This window comes from Ischnura elegans, chromosome 4, assembly GCF_921293095.1.
Source record: "Ischnura elegans chromosome 4, ioIscEleg1.1, whole genome shotgun sequence".
Classification (NCBI taxonomy): Eukaryota; Metazoa; Arthropoda; class Insecta; order Odonata; family Coenagrionidae; genus Ischnura; species Ischnura elegans.
This window is the reverse complement of record NC_060249.1, coordinates 33,324,812-33,352,085: the sequence shown is the minus strand read 5'-3', so window position 1 is coordinate 33,352,085 and position 27,274 is coordinate 33,324,812. Positions and strand designations below refer to the sequence as shown.

The 27,274-nt window shown below is 36.4% G+C and overlaps 3 protein-coding genes across 3 annotated transcripts; 2 read left to right on the top strand and 1 right to left on the bottom strand.

Annotated features, from left to right (window-relative positions):
* The first annotated feature begins 339 nt into the window (after nucleotides 1-339).
* LOC124157247 (selenoprotein F) lies at nucleotides 340-2,071 on the top strand. Its single transcript, XM_046531814.1, has 5 exons — nucleotides 340-582; nucleotides 712-830; nucleotides 934-1,049; nucleotides 1,134-1,243; nucleotides 1,901-2,071. Exons 1-5 carry the CDS (start codon nucleotides 508-510, stop codon nucleotides 2,003-2,005), a joined length of 525 nt encoding a protein of 174 aa, XP_046387770.1. The 5' UTR covers nucleotides 340-507; the 3' UTR covers nucleotides 2,006-2,071.
* LOC124157246 (DNA methyltransferase 1-associated protein 1) lies at nucleotides 2,026-20,631 on the bottom strand. The gene is made up of 9 exons (XM_046531813.1): nucleotides 20,384-20,631; nucleotides 20,025-20,258; nucleotides 19,530-19,693; nucleotides 17,060-17,308; nucleotides 16,880-16,978; nucleotides 10,529-10,723; nucleotides 6,316-6,457; nucleotides 5,132-5,286; nucleotides 2,026-3,319 (listed from the first exon to the last, which is right to left on the bottom strand). Exons 2-9 carry the CDS (start codon nucleotides 20,233-20,235, stop codon nucleotides 3,125-3,127), a joined length of 1,410 nt encoding a protein of 469 aa, XP_046387769.1. The 5' UTR covers nucleotides 20,236-20,258; nucleotides 20,384-20,631; the 3' UTR covers nucleotides 2,026-3,124.
* A 49-nt stretch (nucleotides 20,632-20,680) lies between these two features.
* LOC124157245 (E3 ubiquitin-protein ligase TRAIP-like) lies at nucleotides 20,681-26,871 on the top strand. The gene is made up of 5 exons (XM_046531812.1): nucleotides 20,681-20,921; nucleotides 21,012-21,224; nucleotides 23,984-24,142; nucleotides 25,646-25,759; nucleotides 25,840-26,871. Exons 1-5 carry the CDS (start codon nucleotides 20,809-20,811, stop codon nucleotides 26,690-26,692), a joined length of 1,452 nt encoding a protein of 483 aa, XP_046387768.1. The 5' UTR covers nucleotides 20,681-20,808; the 3' UTR covers nucleotides 26,693-26,871.
* Nucleotides 26,872-27,274: the final 403 nt, after the last annotated feature.

The following is a 27,274-nucleotide window of genomic DNA, read 5'->3' as shown; positions in this document are numbered from 1 at the left end:
TCAATAATGTCTTCAATCGTTGCCATATATCTGATATATTAGAGTTATTTATTAAATATTAATTGTTGTATCAAGATTGCAACGGCGCGAAAGAATCGTATATGCATCGATCTTCATTTCCTAACTCTTTTTTCTTGGCACACTAGCGCTAACCATCGTAAGTTCGGCAGTGTTAGGTACTAAGGCCTACGATGGTAAATCTGCGCGTCTACACGACGTTTTGAGGTTACGATCGTACGGATCAACGTCCCGACGATCGTTGTGTAAACGGGGCATTACCCATCATCCCCTAACCGCTGTAGACCCTTCGTAGTAGAAACAAGGCATAAGCCGCGTAAGCGCTAAACGAAAAACAAATGATGACATAAGTGCGAACATGACAAGTGGTTAGATATGATACGCTTGTGATGGAAAGATTACGATAGTTATTTTGTCGACTTAAATATACTTTTCCTAGTACTATATACTTTTTATTTAAGCTTAGGACGAAACTATTTATTCGTGAAAATGCTTGGAGTTGAACCGAGAAGTCATTACTGGTGCCGCTATGCAGTCCTTGTGTATGTTTTAATTTCTACCACGGTAAGAATTTTACACTTTTATACCTTTTTGCTGTCGGATTTACTTACTTGATGTGATTTCACCAATTCAGGAACACAATAATTCTTCTTGAGCTCCTAATGTTGTTATTTCTGTTTGTTTTCTCTCTAGGGACGTCTGACAAACGCGGAATTTTCTACGGATGATTGCTGGTCATTAGGATTTAATAAGGCAAATTTACTGTGTTCATCATGCGACCAGCTACAGAAATTCGACTTGGAGGCTCTTAAGTATTATTATCTTTCTCTAATTGTCATCATACTAAGTTCTGTCAAGTGCTCTTTCAATTTCAGGGTTTATCTAATCTTGAATTCTAACTCCTTTTATTTTAAGGGAACATTGTTACCAGTGCTGTCGCCGGGATGACACAGTAAATGCTGCTAAGCAGTATGCCCGGGCTCGGCTGGAAGTGTGTACATGTAAATTTGGCGCATACCCCCAAATTCAAGGTTGGTAAATTTAGTTTTGTGATTCGTGCCAAGCCTGGCTAAATATCCACCGGTACTTGTATTCATTGGGTATTCTTTTCACAGCTTTCATCAAAAGTGATCGTCCAGCAAAATATCCTAATCTACAGATAAAGTACGTTCGAGGACTAGACCCAATTATAAAATTAATGGATGCAGAAGGCAACGTTCAAGAAGTAAGTTGAATGAATTTTTTATCGCGAATGGGTAAGCATAAGTTCTGTTAGCATTCATAATTACACTTTGGGTGACTTATCGCCTGATCGTTTAAATTCATGGGGTGGTATACCATATATATGGGGTGGGGTGGTATACCATATATATATATATATGGGGTGGGGTGGTGGTATGGGGTGGCGATATTCACAGGAAGGTAACTATAGTTACCTTCCTGTGAATATCGCGGCATTCTTACCTAGTGCATCCATTGATACTTTTGATATATTTTAATGCTTGTCTTAAAAAATTAAATTATGCGAGTAAATCAGAAATTTTTAACTATTAGAAAATGTTTATTAAGTTATTGACCTGAAATTAATTTTATTTATTAGAAGTAATTAGATAATGTAAAATTAGTGTAAGTTTCAAGAGGTCGTTTGGGCTCGAGAAATTGCTGGAAGTATTTTGGTGCATCAGTATTGAGTAAATGAATGTGGACTTTCAAGAGTCACCATTTGGATTGAAGTGATTTTTTGGTGTCTCTGAAATTGCAGTATTGTTTTAAGAGAGTTGTGCCGTCAATGTGTAAATTTATTTTCTTGGTTGAATTGCATGGAGAAATTTCCCACCTTTGGATCCTTTCCACGAATTTGATCCATTTTGCTCTTTCTCAGGTCCTTGCGATTGACAAGTGGAATACAGAAACAGTGGATGAATTCTTACGGACCCATCTCATTGCTTCAGATGAAGACATCAAAATTCGATTGAATTTGGTGTAAACATATGCTATGAAACAAGGTGATTTTCCATGTTTTATTTTTAATAAAAAAGTTACAAGTTCTCTATTTGTTGGTGAAATATTATTATTCATTTCCAGATAAAGTTTGACATGATTGTATTTCTTAAGGGAATTATATTTTCATTCAACATTTTTAATAAGTCCTCTGAAATATTTAAAAAATGGAAATGTATGGTTTTCGTGATGGAATAGATTAGGGTACTGTTGTTGCTGAACTAGTTTTCAGCAACGACAACAAAACTTTTCCACTAAAAGTTTCAGTTTTAGATATAAATTATTACAAAGTAACACAGAACCTGTATGGCTGTCAGTGAAGAATATTGCCACAGATAAGAGGAGTGAGACATAAGCAAGAACGAAATCATCACCGAGGCGATATGAAAAGCCCCTCTTTTCTTAAAGGGGCTTATGTGGGGGAACTCTTATATGCCATTCTCAAAGCAATATTCTGGCAACCCTTCCCATTCACAAAACTTTTCTCACTATTAATACAGAGATGATAAAAACTTCCAAAGTAATAGCAACAGTTTTGAAAAATTCTGACAATAAAAACCATAATTCCATTAGAAGAGCAAAGTTAGTTTTTCATGAATTCTGTAGATGAAATCCATTGAGAAAGCTCACAACATTATGCTGTAAGACAGAATACATAGGCAAAATCTTGGCTTGAAGAACAATGGTCAGCTATTGAAGTATGAAAATTTCACCCAACAACTCACCACACAAGTCCATGAGGGGAGATTGCTACGCTAATTTTTAAACATTCATAGATTTTTCTCTAGTGAGGCGAAGACTTAGAGATTAGAATAAGAGACATCTAGTGTGCTTGACAAAGCAACAGCATCTTATTCACATGCATTATCATAGTCAAATACGACCATAATTTTGCAGTATTTCCGACTAAAAATGAGAAATTTTTCCCAAGGAAACAATTTCGGTTATGTCTTTCACAGATATTTCACTAAGTTTCCTCAAGACACACTTGTTTTAAAAGTTAACAATGACCACTCATCACACAAAAAACAGCAGGTCTTGATTGGTTTTAGCGTAAAAATAACACGTTTAAACATTCCTATGTTGTTTTCCAAAAGGAAACACTTTATGTACCAGATACTCCAGGGGGAGTTCCTGGGGAACCCACTACATCAATGATCTCTGACATGGGTTTTGGTGGTTTCTGAGCCTCCAAAGTTTGAGGAGTCAATTGTGGAGGTTGCAGCCCAGGCACAGCAGGTGAAGACAGTGCGAGGGATTTTTCTGCACTGGATGAAACACTCATGGGAATGGCCAGAGTCTGTACCAAAGGTTAAAGAGAGAGAAAAGGCATAATATTAATGATAATTAAAGGTTGTATCTCTAAATATCTGATTATATCTTAAATAATGTGACATTATTACTTAACAAGAAATTTTACCATAACATTTTAGTCTTTAAATAAAAAAATAGGATTCCATTCAGATATTGGACAAATAAGCTAGGCAAAAAGAAGACATTCAATGCTTATTTCAAAGCTAATATATTTGAAATCAGAATTTAATTTGGAGATTTATGCACACTTCCTAGTCCTAGAGAATTATTCAGCTGTGAGGATGCTCAACCCCCTCTCCCGATTACATCTCACGCCTCCTTCCTCCACACCAGGGAAAAAGAAACAGCTGAGTCACGTGGTATGAACAATAGAGTGGGCCAAAAAATGACTTTTATGTTCAGGATTAAACTTTCCCTGTGCAGGAAAGTTGCCAACTCGTACTGGGTTCTCAGATCAAAAAATTGTTTTTCAAATCGAATAATATTAATCACTGCTATCAGAGACCGTAAGTTTACGGTTTTGCAAAAATTCAGGCTGAAACTGTAGAATATTTTATCGAAATGTTTGGAATCACATTCATGCATGGTATCAATAACGTCTGACTATGGTTAATACGTACCAGGTATGAACTGGACTTAAAATTTCAGTTTCCCGAGATACGATGATATTTCAACATTAACACAAAAGAATTCAAAACAAAACATGTACGTGTACTTTTCACAGGCGTATAAAATCAAGCACGCCAGGCAAAGCCTCTTGCAGTGGTCACATGATAGTTTCATCACCTTCAGGTAACGTCAGGTAGAACATTCATGTGTACATGCACTTAGCTTGTGACAAATCATAATCATCATTGCTGTATCTACAACTGCTAAATATCATAAATATACTTTAAAACTACCACTAATCACTTTCAGGTCATACGGATAAACATTTCAATCCTTGCAACTTTTTTCAGAGCGTGGTATTTTGGACACATTTCCGTACCTAATATTTTCAAAATAAACAATTTTTTAGGGATCGCTATGGGAATTATTTCCCTCGAAACGATCATTTAAGAAGGGAAATGAAATTTAAAAAGAAAAAGTAGATGATTTTCCTCAAATTTGCCTTCCAAAAGACAAAATGCGAAATGAAGCCATAAAGCCAGATATTTGGGGTGACACTTGGGTTGCATACACACATAATTTGTTGATACATAATTCTCACCCATCGTAAAACCATGAAATTCTTCAGATAAACATTAAACTTTGGCAATATAATATCGAATTTTATATTAATCATCATTGTTTATTACTAAAAAGGGCTTAGTTGCAGCGATTTATTCTACGTGGGTGTTTGTCTCCAAATTCACCCTGAATTTTATCTGAGCTTAACCCTTTCCACTTGGATGCTGAATAATTATCTACAGAGCATAGATCACTCCTTAATCCACTTATTTAGTATCACTCTAATATGCCGAGGCATTCAAAAATTAAATTCTGAGTGGCCTATGGGTATGGAGGGTGAAAAAAAATGAGTGCCAATGGTTAAAGCAGGGAAAATAACATTGAATGCACCCCAATGTATAATGCAGAACTGAAGTGAGCAAAAAAACTAGTATAATTGATGAAAAATCATGGATTAACAGAAAATTAAATACCTAAACATATAAGTCTAACGTTTTCAAAGACTCATCTGCTAAAACACTAAGAAGGAACTGCTACAGTCAATCATTGCATACAATGATATAGCCAACAAATAAACAGGAAGAGGCAATGAATAAGTACACTGCTTCTTCATTTCTATGAAACTCACCTTGCCGGGATTCAGGGCTTCATACTGATGGCGTAAAGTCTGTAGTTCAAATTCACAAGTGGCTAAAGCTGTCTTGAGCTCATAAAGTAGTACCATATCACTTCGAAGCTCATTGAAATGCACACTTATCTCCTCCGTCGGCATCGGGTTGAGCTCTGAAATGAGAAGAATTTGAAGTTTAACAGATTTGAAGGAATTACTTTCAAGGTAAAATTTTACAATTAAATTATTCAAATTAAATTTAAGACCCATAAGCGTAACATCAGGTTCTTATCTTTACCCAAAGACTGCATTATTCTCATTAAATAACTGGGTTAAGTTAAACAACAGGATACCAAAAAACCTAAAGCAGCTTTGACATGACTTGGCAACCAAGTTTTGAGTTGGCAAAAATATTGCCAAATTAATGAAAGATTCTATTGCGAACCTTTTTCAATAAAAACCACAATGCTTCGAACAGCACCACTTGCATATTATAAGATAAACACAATATGTATAAGGATTCAGGATTCACTGCAGGTTACCAAAACTGCAACACAATCTTCTTTCTATTTAGTCTAATTCACTCGTTTTACTTAAGCACACTCAACCATGTAATAGGCAAAATTAGGGATAAAATGAACAAAAAATGACTTCAAAGAGCACGAAAATTCAAAAGGCAAAGAAAAAGAAAAATTCTTCATTTAAGCAATCTTTAAGATGACTTCATAGTAATGAGCACCCATAGTAAATAGATGACTTGATCTTTGTATTTTAACACATTAAACCTGGACTACTTAGTGCCCAATGGCAATAAGGCAAACTTGGTTATTAGCTATGGATGTGAATATGCATCCTATGACATCTTGGAAAAGCATGCTCAATGCACATTCGTGTCACTTGGGATGAATGAGTTAAAATGATCTTCCTTGTTTGAGAAGTGTATGATGAGAGAATGAAATTAATATGGGCACTCATTAGTATTATCATATGTTAGCACAAAAAGCCCTGTGTTAAAGAAATTCCACATCACATTAGTAAACACGTTGGATTTTCTAGAGTTAACACTGGTGATGACACAAAATAAGATGAAGAAACTAGTAGAAATATAAAATGAATCATGAGTTAACATTAAATCAGAAGGCTCAAGAACACCCTCATCCTAATATTACAAGAAAACGGGAACATGACAGTCTGATAATTACCAATGTTGAGTTCATGGAGTAAATGCTCAATTGCTTTAGTCTTCTTCTGCCCAACACTTGCAGGTAATTTCATTCTTTGTGAGCGTAGAGACACTCCAGTGCCTTTAAAATCAGGGAACTTGATACCAGCAGTCTCCACTGCCTATCAATTAACAAAGCATATAGTTTCAATAATACAACTTGATTAAATGATAAAACTCAACATATGCTATTGAAGCAAAAGAAAGAAATTGAGTGACACATCGAAGTGATACCAATAAGTCAGCTGAAAAATAAATGACAAAGATACAATCAGGATGTTTGATTGAAAAATGTAATATCATACTAATAATCCGGCCCATATGCTATGGGAAAACATGGAGAAGAAACCCAGCACGCTGGTGAGAGAATTTATAAAAATGTTGGTAATCTAGAACAATGAGGTGGAAATGTTATAACCGCCATCCAGTCATTTAAAATAGGTAATCTCCATCCAGAACATGATGATGCCAGGCATGTAACGAGCATTTCAATTTTTTAGGCTAACACTGGTGATTTAGTTGCAAAGGATGTTTGGCATGGTAACATTTCATGAATCAGTATCACTAGACCTGATATCAAATTTACACGCTGACAAAAAATAACCTTCATGACCAAGTAAGTGTACTCAGATGGCCAATAAAATACTGCAATATGACGTTGACATGTAAATACACTGAAACATTTTTTCTAGTACACAAAATGAGAAAAAGAGACAGCAGAAGAAACAGTTCTGTGGTCCCATCACATTCATGAAAAACATTGGTACAATATAATTCTTCACTATGAAAAGAGCCTTAAATTATAAATTCTGAATTGACAGCAAAAAGTGGGAAAACATATGATCTTAAAGCACAGAATAGCCTTTTGTCTATGCTCACCACTCTTGCGTTACCAAAATTCCACTGACTCATTCATTCACGAACCAAATACATATATGATATGCGAAGATGGGTTACATTTCTTAAGGAAATATTTTATGCACAGTGACAATTGAATTAATTAAATGAACTTTTATTGTATTACTAATCGTACTACCACATGAAGAAATACCACCATAATATTAGATAAAAGAATACATATTATCCCTAAAATTTGTATAAAAATTAAAATTGTATAAGTAACTTTATTAAACTCTGGAGGAACTGCAAAGATGCTGGACAGAGGCTCATTAAAACATTGGAGAATAAAAGCTTAAGAGAGATACAGTACGTGATTGGGGTCAACAGATTCAAAATAATGTTGAATTAAAAAATGAAACTGGAAGAAAAGTGAATCTGAAAAAAATATCAGTCAAATTAGATACGGAGTAGTCCATTCATTGGAGTTAGGGATACCAAAAATACTAACTTAAAACTAGTGTGTCCATGGTGAAGATACTATAAGAGAAAATATAGGAATGAATCACCAAAGAAAAGCTTTGCAGGCAAATCCAAAGCTAAATGCAAAATTCGCAAAAATAAAATAAAAACAGAAAGCTGTCCACCTCAAATATTTTTAGATATTATCTATTATAGAATTGATGATGATTTAGCCAGGGAAAACAGGGGGCTCCAACACTTTTTAAATTAGAACACAACAGGGAATAATATGGGTTTTCATTAAACAAAATAATTTTGTAAGGAAGTCATTCTCGTGCCATAGCTGGGCTGTCGGCTGAAACCTACAAGCAAGCCCGCAGAGTGAAACAAATGAATATTTATTGGCAAATAATAATGAAGGAACACCAAGTTTTGAATTTGCTAATTTAGGATGAAAAGAAGGGATGTATTGAGCAATAAGCACAGTTAATATTAAATACTAATGTAAGTTAGATTACTGTTTTCATGAACCTTAAATAACCGCTATTGCATAATTACACATCTGTTAATTCTAATTTAAGTTAATCCATTAATTAAGGACATAGGTTGATGGATAAGATGAAACTGACAAAAATAGAAGAATTTAGTGTAATAGTTTGTATCTAAACAAATAGGACAAACAATTAATACGAAAATTATGATTACTGTGTATAGATTAGGAAAACATAATCATAGTGTTAGGTGCATTAAGTGCTGTGCAAGCTTTTAAATGTAATGGTCAGTAATGGAAATATATGCAGCTGAGTTTCCATTCATTTCTCTTGGGAGCAGCCAAATACTTCCATCATAGTCAGTGGCGGATACAGATGGGGGCGCAGGGGGCGCGCGCCCTCCCTTTGCGGGGCCACCCGTATTGCCAAACATAGCAGAACCATAATTTTGACTTTTTTATATCATAAGATGGCATTGTCTTGAATGTGTGTTAAATCACTTTAGTTAAAACTTCTGAAGCTCTGCATGTGACTTGATTATTTGTTATTGCGATAAAAGTAAAGGTAACTCAAGATGTCTTTTGCGCCCCCCCCTTTAATTTTCTCTGTATCCGCCACTGATCATAGTCAATGAAATTGCTAAGTTAACCAAATAACTTATTACCTACATTGATAGGATGTATAAAGTGACATGTCTATTTAGATGTATTTTATCATGAGGGATCGATCTTTACACGATTTTCATCATTGCTGCCTTTGGAAAACAATTTGAAATTACATGTGTGCAGGGAGAGGAAAAATAGCCCAGATAAAACACAAACTGGCTGATCGGGAGCCTGAAAATCAAAAGTTGATTTGGATGCAAGGTAAGAGAGATAAAGGGCTTTACTTTTTGTTTTCAGAAACTAATATTCCAATTTACCCCTTAGGTATGATTCTGTTAAAAACGAATTTGATCTAGAATTTACAACTGACCATAGATGATCCGCAGTTATGACAATTACAGTTAGCCTTTCTTTAAAATGTAGTACCTTGAAGGACAATATTATCCAAGAAAAGCAAAAATCTGGGATTGCAGTAACATAGATAATCAAACTTAACTCTGACATCATGTAGTATATGACCATGTACATGATGTAAAAACTAGAAAGAGCACATGTTCTAAAGAGGTACAGTTCTTTTGAGGTCCTTTAAGCAGCCATTTCTGATTTTCTCCACCACAGATTTGGGATAAAATAGAGGAGCTTAAAGTATAAAGGAAGTTCAGAGCAAAAACACATTCATTGATGAACTGGCTGTATGAACTGAGTTGTGAGTTACATAAAATCAGAACAATTAAAGTGAAATTTGATTATTTGAGATTCGGAAACTAAACAGGTGCAGTAAGCTAATCTAATGAGATGATAACTAATTAGAGGGAATTAATGATAGGAATAAGCATAAAACTTGCTGGTTGAAATTATGGCTTTCATGCTTTTACATACATACTTGGCTGCCATTTCTCTATTCTTGCCATGAATGCCAGGTATAAAATTCATCATGAATATGGTAAATTTTCCCAGGCCCAAGTTATCAGATGAGACTTGCAGTTATATTGGATGAAGATCGCAACTAACAGTAAGTGTAGGACTTCTTGGATATAACAATCATGTAAATGGAAGGACGCATGGAAGGGAAGAAGGGCATGGGATGGCCCCGAATGAGTTGCATAGGACAGGTTATGAGGACAGCAGAGGAATGATGATGATAATGTAAATTCGATAGCCATACAAATATTAAATGGTCTGATTGTTGACAATTTTTCTGAAAAATTTCAGTTCATCATCCTATTTATGTAAAATGTTTTATTGAATGGATCAATAAGGTTAAGTACATTCACCCTTATTTTCTGTCTGCTTTCAATGTTAATCCCATGATGTAGCCAAAGAAAAGCACTAAAAACATGCGTGAAGAGTTCCTGGGATCGCCACTGTGTCAGAAACTGCATTACAGCCGACGTTTCGATGTCTGACTCGGCCATCGTCCACTCACGGCCCTGATTGATTCTCAGTCCTATGGACGATGGCCAAGTCGGACATTGAAACATTGGCAGTAATGCATTTCCTGACCCGGAGGCAATCCTGAGACCTTTTCACGCAACCTATTCGCAGGAAAAGCAGTAAATCTTTCTCAACTAAAAACATCATTCCTCTTCATTACACAAGAAATCATAGAACATCCCTGGGAAGACAATTACAATTCTTGTGTTTCATAAATGGAAATAAAATATTCTCTGCATGTTATAATTTTGATTGACAATGCTAGAGCATCACACGAGATAAAAAGACTAATCCAAAGACTCCTTGACAGTGGACACAGAGAGAATATAATGGATAAAATGTAACCTCTAATAAATAAACTTACCATTGCATCAGGTCTAGGCCTCAAGGGGTGATGCAGCAATTTTTTCTTGTTGACCTTTCGCTCTGCCTTGCGACTCTCCACTTGACTATCAGCAGCTGTTATCAGCTTCTGGAGGTCTTGAGTCTTCTTCTCACGTTCCTTTTTACGGGCTTCAATTTTCCGTAGTTCATTCAGCAACGTCTGTTCCTCTTCAATCTGTAAAAGTACAAGAAACAATACATAATACCATTTTCCAAAAACAATTTAAAGAATCTTGAATTGAAAAATTGATGGATTTATATATGTATCTGGAGTGATTCCATTCCATTTTAACAAGAGAAATCAATTTTAATTTCATTAGCTAATCAATATAAAGGTGTAAAATATGACTACAGATTATGAGTTTGCACTGTTTGAATATTCAAGGAATTGCAACTAATAATCATCAAAAAATGGTCTTTGCTATTCAATATAAGTACAGTTATATATATACATATGTAATAATAATAACAATATTTTTGGATGCTTCTTTTATCAATGTTGGTGGTTGCTTTCGGGAAATGCTGCGTAGGAAACATTCCTATTCTCTTAAAAATGTTCCCAGTAGGAGAAGTGAAGCATCGAGCAGATAATGTTACCTACACAGCATTTCCCGAAAGCAACCACCAGCATTAATAATAATACTTATTTTCCCAGAGGACAGAATACATCAGGATACAATTGTAAGTGTACAGGGCACATCAAAAGAAAACATATTCACAAAGGAAATGTTACCATTCATTATAAAGATATACTGTTGTATGGTGCAGAAGGAAATTAATCTTTTACTTAGTAATGTGACAAGTCCAAAAAACTGTGTATCGGCACATAAATAACACTTTCACAGCAATGAATTTATCTCCATAGTTTTACTTCTAATAATGAGGTTGAACTCCTTCTATTATATTCTCGTACAAATTACACATCTACATCCAAGCCTAAATTATGGTAGAAATGTGTAAGAGAAAGAGACTCAGTTCCTCTCCCTCCCCCCTCTAGCCAGAGGGAATGCCTAAAGGGGTAGAGGTGCAAATAGCTTTGGATGTGGTCACTCACTAATTATTCTCAAAGCTATGAAGGCCTCTTTTGGATGGATCCCCTTTGCCTTCCTCAAGGTGCACTTTACAAGGCAATCATCTGTCTGGGATATGGACAACCGTGGCAGTCAATTGCCGGTGGTCATATACAGCACGAGGATGGAAATGAATGAGGGTATGGATAATAAATGGAGACAGTTGAGACTTGACCTGGTTCCCAACAACTTGCAGGCCCCCAATATGCACATTTCTTCCGGATGGAACAAGTATATTACTCCATGTCTGAATGATGGGATATATGTTGTGGCATTTTTTAGTGTGCCCCCCCCAAAACTTCTGGTACCCCCCCAATTCCTCTGAATTCCTTCGAACTTATCCGCAGAACTTCTCCCCCAAAGAACTTTTCGCGCTAAGGTTTTTCGTGCAAAGGATTTTCGCCAAAGGCCCTTCGACTCTAAGTCTCGGAACTCTTTTGTCTCTGAACTCTGTCATCCAAACCAGCCATACCCGGAGATCAAGACTTACAAAGCTAGTACGGCGGAGGAATACCTACTCCTGGCAATCAAGGGGAAGTGGGTGCTGAGGCATAAGAATGCAGTTTGGAGTGAGAAGTACTCCACTTGTCCTATCACAATTCTCTCTCCCTCCAACACCTCATCCTACTATGTCTTTCCCCTCCTTGAATTCCAATGGCTTGCCTCTAACAGCTATCGCACCACTTGGCTATGTCTCAAACCCAGGAGATACAGGAGAGCAAACCCGGCAATATGCTGTTCTCCCCCAACCCCGGCTTGGATGACGGACGTTTTCCAGAGGTTTCAGTCAACACGGGCGCCTACCGGGAGTTTTACACCGATGCAGCTAACTTGGACATCGCGCTATTACCCTTCCACTCCTTTGCAAATTCCCTCCCCTCCACCCTGACACTGTTCCGAGGTCGGCCAGGACTCTTCTGCTTCCGGCGCTCATGGTGAACAGATCGCTCAGCTGAGAAAATGATTTCTTAAAAACCATTTTTGGTGCTGTCAGGCAACTGCAGCTTGTACTTAGCCTTTGGTAATGTTTCTTATGAGATTATTAGTTAGGTATCATCGTTGTTTTCTGTAATAATTTTGATTTTGAATATTTCTACTTGTAATAGATATTGATTGAAAATGACTCGTAATTTTGTGACAATTGTTTCTTTGAGTGCTGATTGTTCTTGTTTGTGGAGTCTCCCTAAACCAGCTAGTGACAGACGGTTGGAGTTCCCTGTGTCTGGGGCTTACGTTCAGAATATGGAAGATTTAAAGAAGTAACACCACAATATATCGCAATTTTTTTGTGCCCTTTGGAAATTGAATAAGTTAAAAATTATAGAGACATCATGCCTTCACTTTTCTACTAACTAAGTGATTAAATACCAAATTCTAATTCATAGTTCAGCAAAACATAAAAAATTCACACAAAAATATTCCAGGAATGCCTGCAATTTTCCACACCCTTATCCAGAAGAAAGTTTCAATGTATAATTTGCTGCAAGTTTTTGCTGTTGAGTCAAAAATATACAATGACCCAATATGTAAATGGTTTTCTCGTACCAGAAATAACCATAAAGATCCACATAAACAAAATTAATGAACTTTAGAATATATTTCCATGACACATGCAAAACATGACCATTTTTGATTAACTAGAATACAAGTAGAAAATAAGTCATACAGTAAAACCTCTACGTAGTGAACCTCTTTATATCGTAAACCTCCATACTTCATACCAGCCCTACGGTCCCGTCAGATTTATACGTAAATTTATGGGCAAACCTCTTTCAAATCTCTTTATCTCATAAAACCTCCCCTAATCATACCAAGGAGACACACCCGAGACAGCCTAACTACCTTCGCAAGTTGTACCAAGACAACTAGAGACCAGCCGCAATTACGTACATGGAATGATATTTTCAGCAATAAATGTTTCACTCTTATTTTTTTCTTATACACCTTTAATATGCTGTAATTTTCATGTTAATCATTAGTTGTGACCATTTTGTTCCATGTGAGAGCATACCTAACAGTAAATAAGATAAAAGGTATCCAACTATCCTAATCATCTTAAGTGACTATTGAATTAAGAGAGATCACATCCCTTTCTCTCGAATCATGGTAAAAAATCATGCGATAGCACTCGCTTTCTGTAATTATTAAATAATAAATATATGTTCACTAATGCATGTATGTTCATTTAAACACATAAATATGATGGTTTAAAAGACAGTAGTGCCTTTCATTTCCGAAGGATATGAAAAAATGGTGCCTATCACTGAAACCTCTCTATCGTGAACCTCCATACATCAAATTGCCCAAATTTTGGTCCCCTCCATTACGATGTGAAGAGGTTTTACTATATTTAGTGACCCAAAAATCAAAGTAACTAGAATCCCTTAATTTTGATTGCCTGCTTTATCAGATCATTCATAGTTGGTACTAGCATAAGTTTTACTTGAACAGTTCTAAAAGCTATGACTGAAACAACATTCATCAATTACAAGGATGCTTAAAATAATAAACTGGCAAAAATTGAAAACATAAGTGTGCATAGGATATCAACAGACAAAAATGGCTAGGTATAGGAATATGACATGAGATATGATGGACTATCAGATGAGAAAGAAATTAGGTCAAGACAGCTGAAAAATGGCATACATGAAGACACAACATTTTTATTCCCAAAAGGTGTACTCAAAGATCTATCAAAACAGTGGGGAGCGAGGTATGATGCATATATTTGCTAGGGCGTCAGGGGATTAAAAGTGATTGTTGCGATATCTGACAAGAATTTGAGAACTTATTTAAATTGCATACACTGTAAAATAATGGTTTCAAAAAAGATTTCACGATGAAAACTCTGAATAGCTTACGTTTTACGTCTGAGGGAACTATCATTTCCACAGGTGTAATTTTGTACCTTTGCACACATACCTTAACAATTATTAATTGCAATTCAGTTGAAAGAGATAAAAAGTTCAATATTTTATGCTGACTAAATCATTGAAAATCTAATTTAATTTTTTTAGTCCAGAAAACTATTTTGCAACTTAAATTACTTAAAAACTATACAAACATATTTTTAATGATATTTGTTACATCAGCATGTGACCAAAAGAAATTAATCAACATAACTTTTCCAAGTGGGCACACCTTATGAAGTTAACTTCATACCTCAGCAAAAACTTACTATAATGTGCTAATACAGTAAAACCTCTATGTAGTGAACCTCTCTACATCGAAAACCTCTATACATCATACCAACCCTCTGGTCCCGTCAGTTTTACATGTAAATTTATAGGCAAACCTCTCTATAGTGAACCTCTTTATATCGTAAAACCTCTATATATCATAGCAACAAGACACCCCGAGACGGCCTAACTACCTCCGCATTTCGTACCGAGACAACTAGAGACCATCAATGCAGCCGCGATAACGAACATGGAATGACATTATCAGCGATAAATGTTTCACGCTTATTTTTTTCTTATACACCTTTAATAATTTTCACGTTAACCATTAGTTTGGGCCATTTTGTTCCGTATGAGAGCATACCTAACAGTAAATAAGAAAAAGGCATCCAACTCTCCTAATCATATTAAGTGGCAGTTAATGATGATGATGACAGAAGACATTGTTTTCTCTCAAATCATGGTCAAAATCTTGCGATAGCAATCGCTTTAATTTACTTATGGCTTTATTTTCTTGTAAGTGCCTACATACAATGTTCAGTTAATAAAAGAGGCGACCAGCGCAGCTTATAATCACTTGCTGGCGGAAATATTTCAACCAACTTCACTCTCATCCATGGAGATAGAATTACTCGACCGCATTGCTACTTCTGCTTCTAAAATGAAAATATTTCATGAATATACTGCGACTTGAAATAAATCAAATACAATTTTGCAATTATTTCATTCCCACATTTCCCGGTGTAGCACTTTCTTACTACCGCCTTGGTAATTTTTTCGATGCTTTCGTGAACGATCGTAGTTGATAATTTATTGCGCTTAGCGACATATGCCTTGCCTGCGTATTTATGCCGCAAAATCTGTCTCTCCAATCGGGAGTCCGGGATGTCAATTTCTACCAATACTGACGAACATCAATCCATGCGCGACAATGCTAGGTGAAGGAGACAGCTAATTAGCTGATATGCGGTAGGGCAAGGAAATTTCTTACAGTCGCGGCCGCATTCTAAAGTAGTTCGCCCAGCATTCTCGCCGGGAAATCACGTCCTTTCGCAGACCTAGCATTTTTGTGTGCCCCTGACAGATTTTTTCTTCGGAACACTACTTGCATTATATTTTGGAGAGAGAGAATTCAATGAAATTTTCAAAATTGTGCTCAATTTCTTGTCTATTTTTTGCAGTAGTCACATGTTTATTTATAATTTTTAACAAGTCACATGTTATAAGAATGATAAATCAGTTCTCTAAAAGATATTATCAGGAGTATTTTCAATTATTGCCCATAAAATATAAAAATTACTTAATTAATCATAGGCTGATGATGGATTCGATAAATAAAAGAAGGCGACAACTTGACATTACCACATAATTAGCTATTTCTCTAGCCATCAACGAGGGCTGGCAGAAGGATGATGTAGCAGTGACCTTTGGAAAGCCATCATTCACCCTGACATCTATTTTAAACAACCAAGGAAAAACATAAGAAACTGTCTATCTAGGCTGCACAATTAAAACACTCAGGCAGTGAAATAAAAGGGATGAAGAAATTATGTTGAGAAATATAAAACTATTGTACTTTCCTCCGAACACTATTAGTAAATTGAATAATTTCTTAGGTCAAAAGGCATTAACGAAAACAGCTAGTGATTTATTTATAGTGAAAATGACATTAAAAAGTGCTCATGTAATTGAAAACATTATTTCAAAAGAGTTTGAAAAAATTTTTAAGCAAAACCAATAACTAATTTATTTTCTAAAAAGGCCTCTTTAACTAGTTACTTTACCTTTGTATAATCCTTTTCCTAATGTATAACTGTAAATATATGTTCACTTATGCATGCATATATGTTTAAATATAGTTATTTAATGATTAAAAAGACAGTAGCACCTTTCATTTCCCAAGGATATGAAAAAATGGTGCCTTCCACTAAAACCTCTCTATAGTGAACCTCCATACATCAAATTGCCCAAATTTTGGTCCCCTCCATTACGATGTAAAGAGGTTTTACTGTATATAAGTACTTCCTAAGAGCCTCTATGAATTTTTCTTTATTCATTTACTGGCAAAGAAATCCCACATACCTGATCAGGAGTCCGTTCAAATAACCTGCGAAGTTGTTCCTTTCTTCTTCTCTCATGATCTGCATCAAACACATACGTCTTTGTTTCTTGACCTCTCATCTGAAAATAATAGGCAATCATGGTGATATCCAACGATAACAGTCCTTCTAAGTAAAAAAGGAATGAAGGAAATATACTCACTACTGCCAACAAGGAGCAGATTTCATAATATCTTTCTTTCAAATCTTCCACAGATCTTTCCGGGAAATGTGAGCGATCCCATCGGTCATGTATGATAGGAAACCGCAAATCAAAACGACGGCACAGATCCATCAAATGGTCAGTCTCTTCACGGCTCCAGCCATCTTGACCACCAGCTGTCACACCAGGTAAGCCAGTGGCTAATGTGGATCTATATTCACTGTCAGTGTATGAAGGGACAGGAACTTGCTGAAAGACAGACAAATAAATAAGTTTTCAAAAAACTCCATGCGGTGGAGTTTAGGAGCTCTAACACTCTTCCAATCCATGCTAATACACAAATACATACTTGTTGTTCATTGATAAAAAATATGTGCAATACCTATGAGAATGATGTTGATCATAATCACTGAACAAGAATAAATATTGACAAACAAGGCTATTTTTTGCATAGGTACTTCCTTTTCAGTAGCATTCCTCTTGTAGGAAAAATAAAATTTTGTGATGGCACAGGATATTTAAGCTTAAACCTATTAAACAATGCATGACAACAGTTAAGAACCTTTCTCCTTCATAAGTTGCTAAATCCGGGCCCAAAGAAATGGGCTAAAATTGTGAAATGTGAATTTGTAGAAGACTCCTCAGCATCAATGGTCTCTCATGCATGGTCTCAGTGGGGTCAGAAATGAATACATAATTTTAAATATAAAAGAATAAAAAATGAACACAAAAAATAATTAAGAATAATGCTTGCTACTTGATGTGGTTCAGTGCATGGTGCAAGGTAAATGAAGATGATTAACAGCTTGATGGAGATACATATGTATTTACAGAAGTTGAAAAGAACAGCAGGATATAAAGAGAGATCATTCATGGAGCTAGGGCCATAAGAAGTAGTTGATTATAAAAATTGACTATAAGACCTTATTTAAATCATAAACCCAAACAATAAATGAGAAAATTACACAGGAAGGCACATTTTGTTCGGTCTCAAACAAGTAATGATCAAGCTTGACTAAGAATCATGCGATTATTCAGAAATATGTCACCTTTCACAGGGTTCATACTATCTTTCCGTTTACAAATCCTGTCTTTTATCTGACTTTCAGTCCAAATTTTTAAATTTCCTCAATTAAAACATAACTCCATAATAAATGCAAAGCAGTCATATATAGGAATTGAAAGAAAATGCAGCCTGGTATACATCTACATTCTACCCACCAAACAGCCTCAATAGGCATTTGGTATGGAGGTCAGACCTCCAACCATTATCAAATAAATAAAACAAAAGGTATTTCACATTGACGTAATTGGAATACTGAGTTCCACATCTTAAGTCCTCTATTGCTCGGACAAGAAACTGATTCCTATACCTATTCGTTCAGCAAAATATCTATCTCTTATTTAATCATTTCTGCCGGTCTTAGAAATAGTAGTGAGGTTCTGACATGATTTTTTTCAAGGTAGCTCTGAAATTTCACGGTCAATTTATTGACAGCTAAAGCGATTGAAGCAAAGCATGTAGCCTCTTGAGTCTTAAACAACTCCCAAACTAATCACCCAACAATTTTATAGATAATGATATTGATATTAAGTTCATGGACTGAGTCTTTCTGAGCTGGGGATAAAAAAGTAGTCAGTGAAATAAAGTCAAGTGGCACCAAATAGGTGTTAACCCATACTACCTAGTCAGAATGGCAGTGAAATGCCCTCCTTGCCACTGCAACACAACAATGCTCCACACATTCAACCACGATTTTAGTCTTCTTGCGGCGACCCTGGAGGTTTTCCCTACCCATAGTCTTATTTCCCTGACTTCTAGTTCCAATTTCTATTTCACTGACTTTTCTCCCATTTTCCTGAATAACCTGACCAGTATGAACCCTGTTCCCCTTGTAGGAAAAACAAAATTTTGTAATGGAACATGATGTTTAAGCTTAAATCTATTAAACTATGCATGAAAGGATGAACAACCATCGTCCATGTTAGCATACAAGGAATGGAAGAATAAAATATGCATACTGGAATCCAACATTCTTAGGAATAGGTAACTTTTTTATTTATTTATTTACAACTTCCCCGCAAACAGCACATAGAGACCTTTACAACAGAGGAATCAACATAGCACGACAAAAACATCCATGCCCTGGACAGGGACCACCAACCCAGGCAGGATTTGAACCCGCGACCTACGGTTTGGTAGGCGAGGACTTCACCCTACCGCCAGCGATATAAGTATAATAGGCTCTAGCAAGCCTGTACTATTGCAATCATTCTTCAAATTTCAGGAAAGAAGAGACAAATTTAAAATTTTGAATGAATGCATCTATTTTACTTTGCTAAAGGCTGTTGAAAAATGAAACAAATCCTAGCAATACTTTTGAACTGACAATCATTGCATGAAATTCCTTTGAATATAAGCACATATCCAACAGAAAGCGTCAGTTTTATACAATTTCGGATAAATTACCTTATTGAACTGAGCAAATGGATACTCTTTTCCTTCATCAGCTAGTCTTCTCCAATGATGGAACACAGCACCGTCCTTCCTGGCAGGGTTTGTAAAAGGCATCCATTTCCAGGGCCTCACACGCCTCATACCCAATTTGGCTTTCATTTGCTTGTAACCTTTCCCTATATTTATTAAATAAATGGACGTAAATCTGAAGTATATCCAAAACAAATCTATAATCAACATGAATACATACCGTCACTATGTATCGAAGGTGAAACACCAAAATTAAACAAAATCAAAAGCCATTGAGACTTTACATACTATATACTGTGATTGAATCTGATAACAAATATACAATTTATAATAATTACTCCATTCATACGCCTATTATTATGGTTTCAACCACCTTACAATTATACAGGGAACAATTATGATACTGGAATGATAGGTTAGAAATTTAAAAAACGGCATTCTAAATCAAAACAAAAAGTAAATCAAAAGTCTTTTTACCCGTATCCGTGGGAAATATCGGTGCAGCATCCATATTATCGGTGTAAAGTAAGGCAAAGAGTTCTCGATGCATCCCTTCGGGCCGCTTCATGGGCTCGTGGGCTTTCTTTGGTTTTATTTTCTTTTTATCTGAAACTCCTATGATCGCCTCCTTGGTAAGCTCTGGAGTTGGAGGCCTCTCCAACTCCAGAATATCTCTCACATCTGCCATGGCTAATCAGGAGTGTAAATTCACTGGAAATTGAAAGGCGGAATACCACAGGTAACGATGTATATGGGGATAGAAAGAAAAAAGTAATTACTCCAGTTAATTGCTTAACTAGTTACATAAAAACTGCAAATCACTCAAGAATGAGAACCTTCAAGAAGTAGGACCTAAAGCACAGTAAAGAATTCCAAGTTCTTCTGGTCCTGTCAAACAACAGAAATCTGTCGTGTCTACCGTTCACATTTTCCAACGATTCTGTTGGCAAATTTCATCACTGTCATGAAGTCAATACTGTAGGTAATAATTTTTAAACAGAGGAACGTATAAAATAGGAATCTAGCAGTAAAATAACACAATCACTTCACACGCCAACACAATCCACTGTCCGTAAACAGAGGTTTGGGAGCGCCTTACGCGTTTCCTTTGTTCTTACGAATGTTTCGTTCTGAATTTGTTTGGTTAACGGCGCGCAAGTGAGCAAGCGAGTGAAGGTGTTTTCCTGTGTTTTTGGTGTCTGGGCATAGAGCAGTAGGTCTTTCTATTCTCATTTTGGGGAATGATTGACTGCTTTACATTATGCACTTCACGTGTGTCATATGCAGTGATTTAATCACTGGATCAGATGACACATTTGCAACTAGTTGTGGCCACCTTTTTCATTATAACTGTGTTATTCAGTGGCTCGAACGGTAAGTCTATATCTGAATTGTATTAAATGGCTGCTCTCGGAAATGGTTATTGTAGTGTGACATAGTGCAATTGTTTATTGCATGTTCCAGCTCGAAAACATGCCCTCAATGCCGAGCGAAAGTGTACGAAAAAGATATACATCGCGTGTACTTCAACGTAGCAAACATCGACGGCTCCGATGATCCAAGCTCCCTGCAGAATAAAATAGATAACCTGAAGTTCAAACTTAAAATGAAAGATGTTGAAGTCAAAACCGCAAACGAAGCGAAGGCTGATATGGAAGGGAGAAACAAAGGTTTGAGGTAGGTTTCTTACCTCGTCCACTCTTTAATTTTTGGGGGTAACTAATTTAAATCCTAAGTTTTTAATACTGTCCTCCATCACTCTCCCATGCGGTTCTCTTACTTCCCTGTGGTTATTCATCTTGATATGCCCCAATTATCTATTCGACCTGAAGACGATGGCAGAGAAGGCCATTGAAACTGTCAGCAATTGAAGCAATGTCCATCCTGACCCGACTGATTTCCCGAGAAGACTTCATCGACAAGATTCGCCGGGAAAGCACCAAATCCTTTATTATGTAATTGTCTTATGACATAGTATCTATAACAAAGTTCTCCTTAAAAGAACAGTGTTCTAAGGTGCCCCTTCTTTTCTTATTCTTATGTAGGTCTCCTCTTTTCTCGCTAGTCTTTTTCCTGCATCCTATGTCTCCTAGCATGTCAATTATTGGATATTATCCTCGACTTCGTGTCAGTTATTATTAGGAGGCCATATAATTCTAACTAACATAAGTTGTCTATGTATTTGAAAACCACATCGTTATCGCAAATGCATTTGGAATTTACATACTTGACTTATAGATCTTGAAAGTTTTATGTTTCTTCTGATGAGATTTTCCAATCGTTTATGCTTTTGATTCATGGAGAATGACTGCCCTAATTTATGTCTCATACTGTTTCTTTTTTTTTGCCACTTTTATGTTCTGTGGGCAAAGTAGCTGTATTGTTGTTGTGACCCAACTTTGACGTTACTATTCACCGTTTAATGTCTTTTTCCTTTTAATTACTTCTGCCACATCACAAATGGTACTTTTGAGGTATATGAATTATCAATGTCTCTTAACTCTTTCCATTGAGGCCAATGGCGGACACAGAAGAAACTCAGGGGTGGGGGGCACAAAAGATATCTTGAGCAGCCTTTACTTTTATCATAATAAAAAATAATCAAGTCACATGCAAAGTTTAAGAAAGTTTCATTGAAAATGATTTTACACGTGTACAAAAAATGCCACCTTATGATAAAATAGTTAATAATTGTGGTTCTGCAATATTCGGCAATGCAGGTGCACCTTGTATGCATTCGCCACTGATTGAGTGGTATTTTTGGTCATGACAATTATTTGGGGAAATATTTTAGGACCTGAGCCAATGCTCTTTCCTCCTCCCCTATCTTTGAGGATACTCATAAAAATTTTGGAGGCCACACAGACTAGAATAGCTTGTATATAGCCGTGAATTCTTGTTTTTAGCTCTTTTTTTCAATTATATAAATATTGTTGGGTGATATACACATTGGGTGATGTTACCCTAGTGGGTAGAGTGCTTGGGTGCAATGGAAGGGTTCCGGGTGAAGTTCTTAGACACCCCCAATAATCCTCAAAGTGCAAGGCAGCACAGGGAAAGGAACTGGACCTCTTACCTGAATGTGTGACATTCACATGTGTGTAGCTTAGTTTGGGGTGAGCTTTACACTAACCTTTTCTAATCAAAGTTTGAGTCTTGATGTGACAATTGGTGGGAGAGGAACAATGAGGCAAGTGATGGTGGATGGCGAAGTGGAGTATGGTTGTTAAAGCTGTGGCATGCAGGTGTGTCATCACTGCCGAGAGTTTTGCCGTGGAAGCTTTTAAAAGAGTTTTAATTTTGTGTCAGTGACATTTGTGTTTTAAGGCCATTTTACACGGGGCACAGAATTGCGCAGGTTAGAGCTGCATTTATTTCTAAAATGGCGTGGAATAGGGTGGCTTCCTATTATTTTTTTATTGCGTAAATCGAAAGATTATTACACCTGGAGTACTTATTTCACGCATTTAGATTTTTAAATGACGATATCTATTTTTCGCGATTAAATGAAAAGTGAAAATTTTCAAGCGAGCGAAAACGCGACGCATAAGTATGAATGCCGGGAAATCTCTCCGTGAGACTTATTTCTGGTTCTCGCTGCCCCCCTGTGAGGTGACCTTGAGGCATGGCTTAGCGCTGATACGACGCAGGCTGCTAGCGTGTAGCTGAGTACCCTGCTGGCTGGTAGTGCTTGTCTTAAATAAGGATTATTAATACCTTATCAAATGAAGAAAACCTTCCGACCTTAGCCAGTTTTAATAAGTGATTATTAAGACATGTTTCCCTGAGCTCTGTGCCTCATGCATGCATTGGTAACCTCAGACGATGTATAACTCCTATCTTCTCTTATAGAAACTAGGTCCCTGTGACGTCACGTGGAGTGGCATCGCATGGGTGCCAATCTGGCCCTTTTCAAATGAGGATAAAAATGGACCATTGCCATTCGTCAACACCGCTATTTCTAAAACGAAATAATTTGTATATTTTGAATACACTAGTGGTGGGTAACGAATCGCAATCAATGCTTTTCGTTTTCTTTGATGAAGGAAACTACCCTATTGGGTGAATGCATGAACGAAATTAGAAGAGGGGCTATTTTGCCGTCTCGCATGTGTTCTAGCAATTCACCGCTTTACACGACGCAATTTTGATTGCGCCTTCGCATGTACGTCAGATTGCGCAATGCCGTGTACCGTGTAAAAGGGCCTTTAAGGTGTGGTAATAAAAACGTTTCAGGTTGAATATCTGAGTCAGTGATATGCTTAGAATTATCCAGTTCAATTTTTGTGTGTGCACATTGATAGTTTATTTAGCATATCAATTACTCCCTAAAGGAGTGTTTTTAATTAAAGACAGTATTTTAACTCTTTTTCCACCTTAAAATGCTTTATTTGGTGCCTTCCATTTAACTGTACTGTTTTATCTTAAAATTTTAGGGCAGAATTGAGAAAGCAAGAAAATGAAGTAAGCAAATTAAATGGGGCGATTTTATGCCTCAAGGAGAGAATGAATCACTTGAAAAATGAAAATAAGAAAATGAATCAACTTCAAGAGGAAAATAAAGTGCTTCAATCTCGTGTTGAAACATTGCAAGGGTAATGTATGAAGTTTTCTTGAGCCTATATTTTCTTAGATTTTGGCATCTATGATGTAAATAATTGTTTTATTTTATTAGTAGTAAGACCCTCTCTATGAGAAGTATATTATAAGGTATAGTAAACACAACAAAGTAGGGTTCCGCCAACTATTTATTGCTGTTATAATTTTTGATTTCTATTTTGTCATTTCCAAGACAAACGGGATCAATACCTTCCCACCTTATTCAACCAAAAATGGAAAAGGGTTAAGGGAATTCAGGAGAAGGGGTGGGACTGTGAGAAAAGAAGTTGTGGTGGTCAATTATAGTCAGAGTAAGTGGAAGGAGAATGAGGAAGATTCAGAAGAAATTACATCAGATGAAAAGCAATATTGAAAGGAAAGGTCAAATTTGAAATAATGCTCTGAAACCACGTATTGACATTAAAAATAATCCGATTATAAATTAATCAACCTCTTGTTTTTTTTACAATGGTGCTCCACCACTGGTTCTTCCTTTTCTAATAGCTTCCTGTGACACCATGGGTAAATACCCAATTGGCAGGGCAACAGTGGATTTGATTTTAGAAGTATGTATTCGCAAATTATCTAGTTCTTCTTGTTAATAATTAACTATTCCCTGACAGCTTATCATTTTCTATGGTGGCAGAGTACTGGGAAGAAATCTATTATTAAAAATTACAGCACTTTCATTTTCATTCAGCATTTCAGCAGCAATGAAAATTTAGTTGGCAATATCATGAAATGGGTGGTCAAAAATATCCTTGTAAGAATCTCAGGCCAGAGTTACATCTAGGTAATTCACATCTCCTGCAACTCTTGTATGTATAGGCTAATAGTGGTTCACGTCATCCATTTGCAAAAACAAGTGACCCATTGGTGACCCTCACCCAGGGAAAGCACTTCAATTCTTTCAGCACCATTTTTAACCATCATCATCGTGTGGTCAACTATCAATCCCTTTTTTTGGTGAAGCCCTCCACTCATATGCTATGCTGGCTAGTGTTTTCATACTTATTCAATGAAAATGGATCCAATGTGATACATTGGATGATGTCCCATGGTCAATTTGGTATATGCTTAGATATTTGCTGTTTTTAATAACATATTATCTATCTAGTTCCTATGATGGACTGGATTTCAAAATTTGAATTCTATCATTTCACTATGCTGAAATATAATTATTCAAGCTTATTGTTTTTACAATAGGTTAGCCAGCCAGTGGGGAGTTGCTAAGTCAATTGGTTCAGAACCCTCAAAAATGTTTGGAATTTAGTGTCTTAAAATGTGCCCCCTTATTATATCCCTGCCTTGAATTGTATTCCCAATACATGAGCCTTCCCCCTATCAAATCAGTGAGTGGCTTAGGAAGCCCCCAAGGTTTTTACTTTTTTAATTAACCTCTTAATTCTCATGCTATCGGTAAAATGCTGGAAATCAGTGCTCAATGAAGGTATGGATTTTATCTTTCAATTTAATACAGAAAGATTGAATCTTTACAGGTTAGAGACCATCAGAGTCGGGTCAGCAGCAGAAGTAGATGAACTTTTAAATAATATGGCTGGCAGCTCGTCTGAGTCCCGGTCACTAGCTACTTACTGTTCAGTATTAAAAAGGTAATTTATTATTTACTTACTTGGTCTTCTATGATGGAGGAATTTTTCTCTAAATCAATTCCATGTTTATTTCGTTATAGAGAACTGCAAGTAATGGAAAAGAAAAGGAAAGTGACGCAGGCTAGGATGGCAGAACACAGCCAAAACCTATCAAAAGCTTATGCTGAGAGAGATAGTTTGAAGGATGCTTTAAAAGTTAGCGGCAAAGCTCGTGGAGATCTTATGGAGGAGCTTGCCATCATCAAGGAAGAAAAAAGTAGACTTGAAAAGAAGATCAAGCAGCTGGAGAATATGATGGAAAGCACTTTGAACACTAATACACAGAATTCGGCTGTTGGAATTCTTTCCAAGTTAACAGTTGGTAGCCCAGCGAGGGAGAGTATGGCCACAGAGATGCTGCGATTGCTTGCAGAATCACCAGCTCCAGAAGAGTTGTTGTCTACTCTGAAAAGAGTTGCGAGGTCTCCTATGAAATTATATCCACCTTCACCCAGTGAAACACTAAAAAGAAGTCGAATTGAAGAGACTCTTACACCAGAAGTATGCCTCCCTGCCAAAAGAAATGTTCAATTGAGTTTTCCTAAACTTTCAGATCCAAGCAAGGATATCAAACTACTTCCAAAACCAAGTTCATCTGGAAGCCAGCCTAGAATGGAAAACAAGACGACAAATATCCTGCAATCCAAATCTGGATACACTATCTTTCAGAAGCCACGGTTAAGCCAAAGGCCTGAGGAAATTCTGCAGAAACCCCTAAGGGATGAAGTGTACTATGATGGCATGGGGGGTCAGCGGAAGCAAGATGTTTTCCCAAACCCAAAACGTAATCCTTTACCCCTAGGTGCAAAACCAAAATTGAAAAAGTCAACCTTCTCAGTTAACAGTGCAGGCATTCCTCGCATCGACACATTCCTAAGTAATTCCTCTCAGTGAAAATCCAATTAGTTCCATGTGCATTTATTGTATTGTGAACCCTCTTTACTGTACATTTATGTATTTATATGTGTATATTTAATTTCCAGTGAATGTGATAACTAATCATTCATGATGTACAGAATTTTTTAAGAACATCACATTTTTATAGTTTTAATAAATAAATATTTTCTCAAATACTTGGAGTGTTCTCAGCAAATGGAAACAATCTTGATGATTTAATTCAGTCCCTATCATTTGAGACATAAGGCAGGGCATCAGTGCCAGGGACACAGCTAGGAATGGAGGCTGGGGAGGTTTAGGTGCAAATAATACCAGGGTGTGTGGGGGTATGGAATACCCACCAGGACAGTAGGTGTGAAATTAATAAATTGGGTAATTTTAAGATACCTAAATGGTTCAAAATGGTAAGTTTTATGGCTTTCTGAGAGATATTTTATCAATCCTTACACTATTCTATTAGTAATATCAATCCAATTAAGTAAAATGGATTAAAATTAAAAATTTCTGTGAACTCTCAGGGGTTTTATCCCCCAAAACCCCCCCCTTGCTGCACCACTGATCAGTGCAGTGTGTGAGAAT